Source organism: Gavialis gangeticus, unplaced genomic scaffold (genome assembly GCF_001723915.1).
Source record: "Gavialis gangeticus isolate Ggan-Ray unplaced genomic scaffold, GavGan_comp1, whole genome shotgun sequence".
Classification (NCBI taxonomy): Eukaryota; Metazoa; Chordata; order Crocodylia; family Gavialidae; genus Gavialis; species Gavialis gangeticus.
Window position 1 is genome coordinate 128,139,667 of NW_017729032.1, and position 7,275 is coordinate 128,146,941.

Sequence of the window (7,275 nt, forward strand, 5' to 3'; positions counted from 1 at the left end):
TAATGGCTTTCCAGCTCCAGAACTGCTGGGACAATTAGCGACTCTCCAGGACAAAGGAACCAACAAGTGTTAAACACTGAGTAGCCTAAAGAAATGTCACAGGCAGCTCTGCCAAATTTCCCTCATTTGGAGGGAAACTCCCTCAACTTAGTTCATTTGAAGGCATTGTGCTGTGTGTTTTAATGGGGCATTTAAAGTTCACTCCTGATCATTTTCAAATGGCAATCACTGTGGCTGTCAGAGCTGAGTGTCACCCCTGTGAGAATTCAAACACAGAATGGTGGAGGAGGAGGACAACCTGGATCCAAATTATGTTACTTCTCACTGAAAAAAGAAAAAAAGGAAAGCACTTGCCTAAATGCTGGCACTCTCTAATACAAGTATTAAGTGGTGTTAAGGTCTTCTGCCGAATACACATTTCCCCACTCACTCAGATCACCTTAAACACCCATTAATCATACTTAATTCGCATAGACATTCTTCAGATGTTTATGGTGCCTGTACTTGGGGAATGAGACAGTTGGCTTAAATCTGTGAATAGGACACTTTTAATGTCAAAATAAACCATCTGGCCCTGCAAGTGTTTCTAATTACTTCCCAGCCTAGACTGTAAACTTTGGGGTTTGGCACTAGCCTCTCTCCTAGAGTGCTGCCCAAATCCAGCTTCCAGGCAGCTAATCAAAGGCACTTGCAGCACCGAGGGAAGCAGCTTTGGAGCCGGTTTTGGCCAGCTCGGAGCTTTGCAGACCTAGAGAGGGTCTGTCTGGCTGTGGGACTCTAGTAGAGTGCTGCAAACTGCCTGGGATCTGAACATGTACGCTCAGGGGCTCCTCAAACTGGTGCTGCTGCTGGCTGCTTCGCTTCTGAGTCTGCTGCCAGCGCTTCCACCTACTTTCTCCCTGTCCCTGCGGTAAGTTTGTGTTTTTAAATCAACTCAGTTACTTAGCTGTCATCTCAAGATCTGTACTTTAACTGGGAACAAGTTGCCACGAGTATATAGTCAGTGGATGGAGCCTGTTCCTATTTAAAATAAGAAATCTGCAACACACATGACTTGCTTAAGTTTGCATTTTGTTGTGGGTAGAGTGGCACTTGTGCATAAAATATGAGATCATAAAGTTTATGTACTGTATATTACACAGGGAAGTCTTTAATATGCAGGTATCTACAGGCAAAAATAACTGCTGAATCTTGATTAATTCAGCATTTGGCTCTCTAAATGTCACTGCCTAAATAGAACAGAAGTGCAACTACAGCCGGTCTACCAAAACCTGGTATCCCCATGTGGTCTGGTGCCATAGCACAGCAGGGGTAAAAAAGAAAGGAGGGGTTGAAGAAGGCAGATCCAGCCCTTAGTTGCAGTAGGACTAGCCAATTTTTAGACCCAGCCCACATAACTTTTATTTCTAAGAACAAGTGTAGTTGCTACAATTGCCCCCAAGAAAATTCAAATTGCCAGTGCATCCTGGCACAACAGTGTAGCAGATGTCTAGATCTGGTACTTGGATTTGGCCTGTCTTTTATCCCAGTCTCCTGAAATCCCAATGGTTAAAGAGTTAACGCTTATTTGTTCCTGATGCACATTAGAAATCTGGACTCTGATGTGCTTCAGCAAAATGGAGCTACAAAAATCCAGACCTGACATCTAAATCCCCCTGGATTTTGCCAAATTATGGTGATAAATCCAGAAATTATACCAATAAACTTGGGAAAAATTCTTGCTTCTGCTATTCTACTAAAAGGTCTGGACCAAATGTGGGCTGACACAAAAAAACTGAAAAAAAACTTTAGTTGAATCCACTTCGATACACATGCCAATTTTTTTTTTAACCTCAACATCTTCAAGTTTTACTGTGTGAAGTTTGTATGTATAGGACTTTTCCAAGCCCATTAAAATAACCTGGATTGAAATGTATCATGGCGATCCAGCTTTATATATGTATGCATAAGAAAATAAATATGACCCTAATTAAATGTTAAAGATAGGGTTTTGAAACCCTGCAAAATAATTAAATTGCAATGTATGCATTCCCACAAGTGATACACTGGATCAAAATTCCAGGTACACTGTGAAATGTCAAGAAGTCTATGAAACTTTGAATTAAATCGCATCTATGCAGCCACAGATTTCTGTGCTACTGTGCAGTTTTACAGCCACACATAAAGCAGAGTTTTAAGGTAACAGGTAAATGTCTTGCCTCATCTGCCCTCTTTAGCAGCATCTGACTTTGATTTTGATTGAAGCAGGTTTTCTTTGTCACCTTCCACAGGAGCACCTCTACCAATGCTTCCTCATGCCGACTCTCTCGGGCTGAGTCAGAGCTCAGGTGTCGTACGCCAGGAGGGAAGCTATGCAATGGCAGAGGCCAATGTAATTGTGGTGTCTGCATCTGCCGAGTGACTGAGCCAGGGAAATACTATGGACCCCTGTGTGAGTGCCACGACTGGGTGTGTGACACTTATGATGGCAAGATTTGTGCAGGTAAGCGGTTTTCTCCAGTGCACTGAGTCTGCTACTCTAAAACTGGCAGAGGCCTGGCATCCCTGTCACCAACTTTCTTCTTTCTAGGTTGATGGCTTCTCACACTAGTGGCAACTCTAGTAACATGAGGATCCTGGACATTATAATTAGTTATGCTGAGGAGCATAGTACAGTTCCATTTTAAAGTATAGACAGGATTGTATAAGTCTTATTGAACCATAGCTTTAGTTAAATAGATGACACATCCAGGGTTTCAGCAGGGTTTGGGAACACAATTTAAGTTTCTCTCTCTCCCACATAATCAAGCAGTGTTGTAATGGAGTCTCCTGACTAGGTTGCACTAGGTTTGGAAATTCGGCTTTGAGTCAGAGAAGTGACAAACAACTGTCAGCACATGATGCTGCTGCATCAGTATTACTTTGTACAAATAATATGATTTGATCCATGAAACAATCTTTCTATACAGTATAAATGAGCTTGGCACAGTGACTTTTAAGACTTTGTTTACTTTTGGTGTTTTACTGACTATATACTGTGTAGTACTTTCATAAAAGATATTAGATTGACAGGTACAAAATAAACGTATGTAATTTTGTTATTTAACATTGACATATTTCCCCAAATATAGACATTGCTTTACAAATATGGACTAAGATTAAATGGCCAAAACCTACTTTCAGGTATATAAACATTGATCTCATTGACTTCAATGGAAGTTGCATATATGTACCTCTCCTTGTATAGAATTTAGCCAAATAACCACACAAACACACAGATTGCTTTGCATCTAACATTATCCACTTTTGCATGTTTTCCAGCTGTCTTCATTTAAGTTTCTGATCTATTTCCACCAGATTCTGAGAATTTTCTTTAAAGCTGGAGATCAAGATGGGAGAAAAGAACATAGGGAAGAAATGTCTATTTATTGCATTCCTTAGGTGGTGTGGCCTGGGGCTTGATGAGAGGGGACAGAATGATACTTCATTTCAAGTGTCCTTGACTAAACATCTTTACCAGACTCACATAAACGTGTCATTTTTTTCAGGCCAAAACCCACAATTAGGTCAGTGGGAATGTTAGAGGAACTCCGTTAGTAACAGGATAATAGAAATGCATTCCAGCAGAGGGTTTGGCAAATTTTGTAGGAAAAAATAGCAACTTATTTTAGTAACAATGTAACCAAGAAAAAGTAGTCCAATAATAACACAAAAAGATCAAGAGTAAGATTATAAGAAAAATGTTTGTACTTGGCACCTAAAACCTGAGAGTTCTAAGGAGAAACCACTTTGTGTGTACCCTTCTGAGCAGTGCAAGACTAGTTATGCAAATAATTTAGTGGAGCATATATACACTTTAGTAGTTTGTTCTCTCCAAGTTAGACTTTCTGGTTGTTGTTGTTGTTTTTGGTTGGTTTTTTGTATTGCCATAGTTTGATCTATTAACTTAATTTGGTCTCTAAAATTGCTGCTGGGGTGGTCATTTGGGGTGAAACTGAAGCTACTCCTATTTTAATATATCATTCCAAATCCAATTGCTATAAAGTTTTATTACTCTTGGCTTTTCCCCCTGCTAATACCATGAGCCATAGCTGAAAGCTTTGGCAGTACTTTGGTGAGCAGGGCAGAACTGAGTCTGAAAAGCTTCTAATAATACTGTTAAATTCTTTAGCCCTTTATAACATGTTGAAATTGTAAATATTAGAAAAGACTACTTTCAACTGCTTTGAGGATTAATCAATCAGCAATGTTGAGCTGCTACAACTGATGCATGCAACGATTTAATCATGCTCCTAAAACAAAACAGTAACACATTTTTAAGTCTAGGGGCTGGATTTGGAGCTGCTCAGCACTCCATTCCTACAAAATTCACTTGGGAGTTTGGGTGCTCAGCACTTCTGGAAATTAGACTTGACTGATTTTGCTCATGGGCAAGCCAATGGCTGAACCTCATTTTGAATTTTAGAGCTTCTGGTTTCCAGTTATGTTCTTAATCCACTGGTCTATTGCATTTTTAACCAGTTAAATTTAGCAATCAGTGGTACTGTGTGTTGCTCCTGTATTAACTTTCCACACCCTCAAAAAGTTATCACATTATATAAGGCAGAGTTGCAAAAGAGTATTCTTGCACACTTGGCAAGGGTCAATGTACAGTGACTCTAAAGACCAACATTAATGTTCCTTTTAATATATATATATCAAAAGTAAAGTAATCATAATAGGAATCAAATCAATAACAAAAATTACAAGGAAAAAAAATAAGGGACAAGAGTAAATAATTGGCAACTTATAAAAAGTAATCTTGTCTACTTAATTTAAAAAGATTAGCCCAAACTTGGATGAAATAATTTTTTTTTTTAAATCTCAGTTTTCATGTATTTCTTCTGTTCTGTCCTCTTACAATAAAAATGTTGATCTTTCTAGGCAACTGGGATATGCCATCATTTTTGGACACAGATAATATGATGTCCTGAGACTCTGACAGACACTTGTATGTATAGTGATCTGCTCTTTTTCACAGGATTGTTTTGTTACTGTAAATGATTGAGGGTTAGCTCATACACTTTCTAATTTCAATAATCTTGAGAAACTGGCTTTTAGGATAAGATCCCTAATCCTAATCTACCAGGAGGTAAATGGAAAATGAACTCCATGGAAATTTGAAAGGTTGGAAATATGAAGTTCTAAATTGAAAAATTAAAGCTTCAAAGCATTTAATACTTTGGGAATCTTTCTTTCTCAGCTAGTTTGACACATCTGCCTATATGGGGGTGAACTGACAACAGTTCTCCTTTGAGCTGAGAGCAGATGATTGAGTTATTACAGGGCTAATACTGCCAATCTAAAGAAACTGCAGAAAAGAATGGGCACAGATTGGTGTGAACCCCATGGCTAAGTATAGACATTCAAAAAACATGACGTAGAATTGATCCAATCTATGTGGGTTTCTCTAAACTGCATAGTTTGGATTAGGAGCAAAGGGAAAATATGTGGAAGACATCTGCGCTGACAGGCCAGAAGGTGAGGTGGGGGTGGGGATGCTCCTGAGTGCCTTGCAATGTGACGGAGAAGGCTGAGGGCAGCTGAGCACAGCCAAGTGGGAGCCATTCCTGAGTTGTTTCTGGCACATGTCCCCAACACCCTGGTGTTGGCTGTGGGGAGAGGGGAGCTGGCACAGAATCTCTCCCCAATCCCCCATAGCTCACCAGTGGTTGGCTGTTAGTGGTGGTAAGGTGGAGAGGAAAAGCAGAAGCTTCAGCTTGTGGACCAACCCCCCACCCCAGACCTAGCCAGAACAGTTGGAGCAGGTGTGTGGTGGGGTCTCCTTTCTCACAAACGCCCCATTTGACTGCCTGACAGCTGCAGGGAGAAGCTGTAGTTTGGAGCTATGTAGCCCACTACACCAGGAAATGGGGATGGGAATTGGGGGAACAAAGGGTCCCCCCCCCACAAGCTTGCTGGCTTGGATCTGTGGGGGGCAGATTGGGTCCACATGGTTGGGGCTTTACTCCCCCACTCCGCCCCTGGTTCCTGGTACAGCAGAGAGCTGCACAGCTTTGAGCCATGCCTCCTGGATGCTGCTGTCAGGTAGTCAGGCAGGAGGAGGGGAGTGGTGGTAGGGGAATGGAGCCGCCGACTTTGTGGGAGCCACCGCCACTGTGCTGGCTCAGGACCAGGGCTGCATGGTGGGTGGCTCCATTTCTCCACCCCCCCGGTTCCTGGCCCAGCTGACAGATGTGGCCAGGAACCACAACTCAGAGCTGTGCAGCTCTCTGCCATGCCAGAAACTGGGGGCAGGAGGTACTTGAGGCTCACTGCACAGACCTAGCTTGGCCCCCCAGACCTGAGCCAGCAAGCTGTGGGGGGGAGGGGTCCTGCCCGGTGGTGGCTCTCTTTCCCCCCACGCTCTAGGAGCTATAACTTAACTTGAGTCAGGAGGGGATCTGGGACAGAAATTCAATAGACCACTCTGAACCAGTTAAATCTGATGTTACATTCATCCAGGTCTATCTTAGACTGGGTTTGGCCATATTAAAACTGGTCTACATGTGTTGAACTTCTGTTCTGCTACATATTTAGCCTGGTTTCTGACCACCTAAACCAGAAAAAGTGTAACGTCTACACCTGGCCTATGACTTCATGTAAACTGATATTTATTGAATGTGGGTTGCTTACTAGACTGGATTACAGCCGGTTAGCCAGTTTTTTTTCTCATCTAACGGTGTTTAATCTTTATGAGGCTAAACTTTAGTGATTTGATTTCTTCGCTTTATTATTTTGTGGGAGTAGGCCCCTGAAGAGATGGAGTTGGAATTAACCATGTGTTTGCTGCACCAATTAGACTTTTAGTGTTGGTTCTTCAGGAAGTTTTGCTGTCACTTTCTTATGAGTACTCTGAGGTTAGATATGGAGGAAAGAAACAGTCCTCTGTCTGTTGCATCTCTTTTACAGCATTCCTAACACTTCATAGATTTCATATACATTTGGGCTGGAAGAGACCCTGGAGGATCATCGAGTCCATCCCCCTGGGATCATAGGATCCCAGCAAGATAAGCATCTAAAAGTGTCTTGAAGGCATTCAAAGTGGGTGCTTGAACAGCCTCTGGTGGCAGTCTGTTCCAAACCTTGGGGACTCGGACAGTAAAGAAGTTCTTCCTTATGTCCAGCCTGAATCGGTCATGGTACAGTTTGTGATTGTTTGATCTTGTCATCCCTTGGGGTGCTCTGGTGAACAGATGTTCCCTTGGATCCTGATGAGCAGCCCTGATAAACTTATAGGTGGCCACCAGGTCCCCC

General features: G+C 42.0%; 1 protein-coding gene across 1 annotated transcript in view; it reads left to right on the forward strand.

Annotated features, from left to right (window-relative positions):
* The first annotated feature begins 362 nt into the window (after positions 1 to 362).
* The window catches only part of ITGBL1 (integrin subunit beta like 1), a 391,746-nt gene continuing 384,833 nt past the window's right edge, over positions 363 to 7,275 (forward strand). Inside the window, exons 1-2 of the mRNA XM_019525130.1 lie at positions 363 to 910; positions 2,271 to 2,482. Coding sequence (XP_019380675.1) covers positions 813 to 910; positions 2,271 to 2,482 — 310 coding nt within the window. The 5' untranslated portion in view covers positions 363 to 812. The remainder of the gene's footprint in view (positions 911 to 2,270; positions 2,483 to 7,275) is intronic.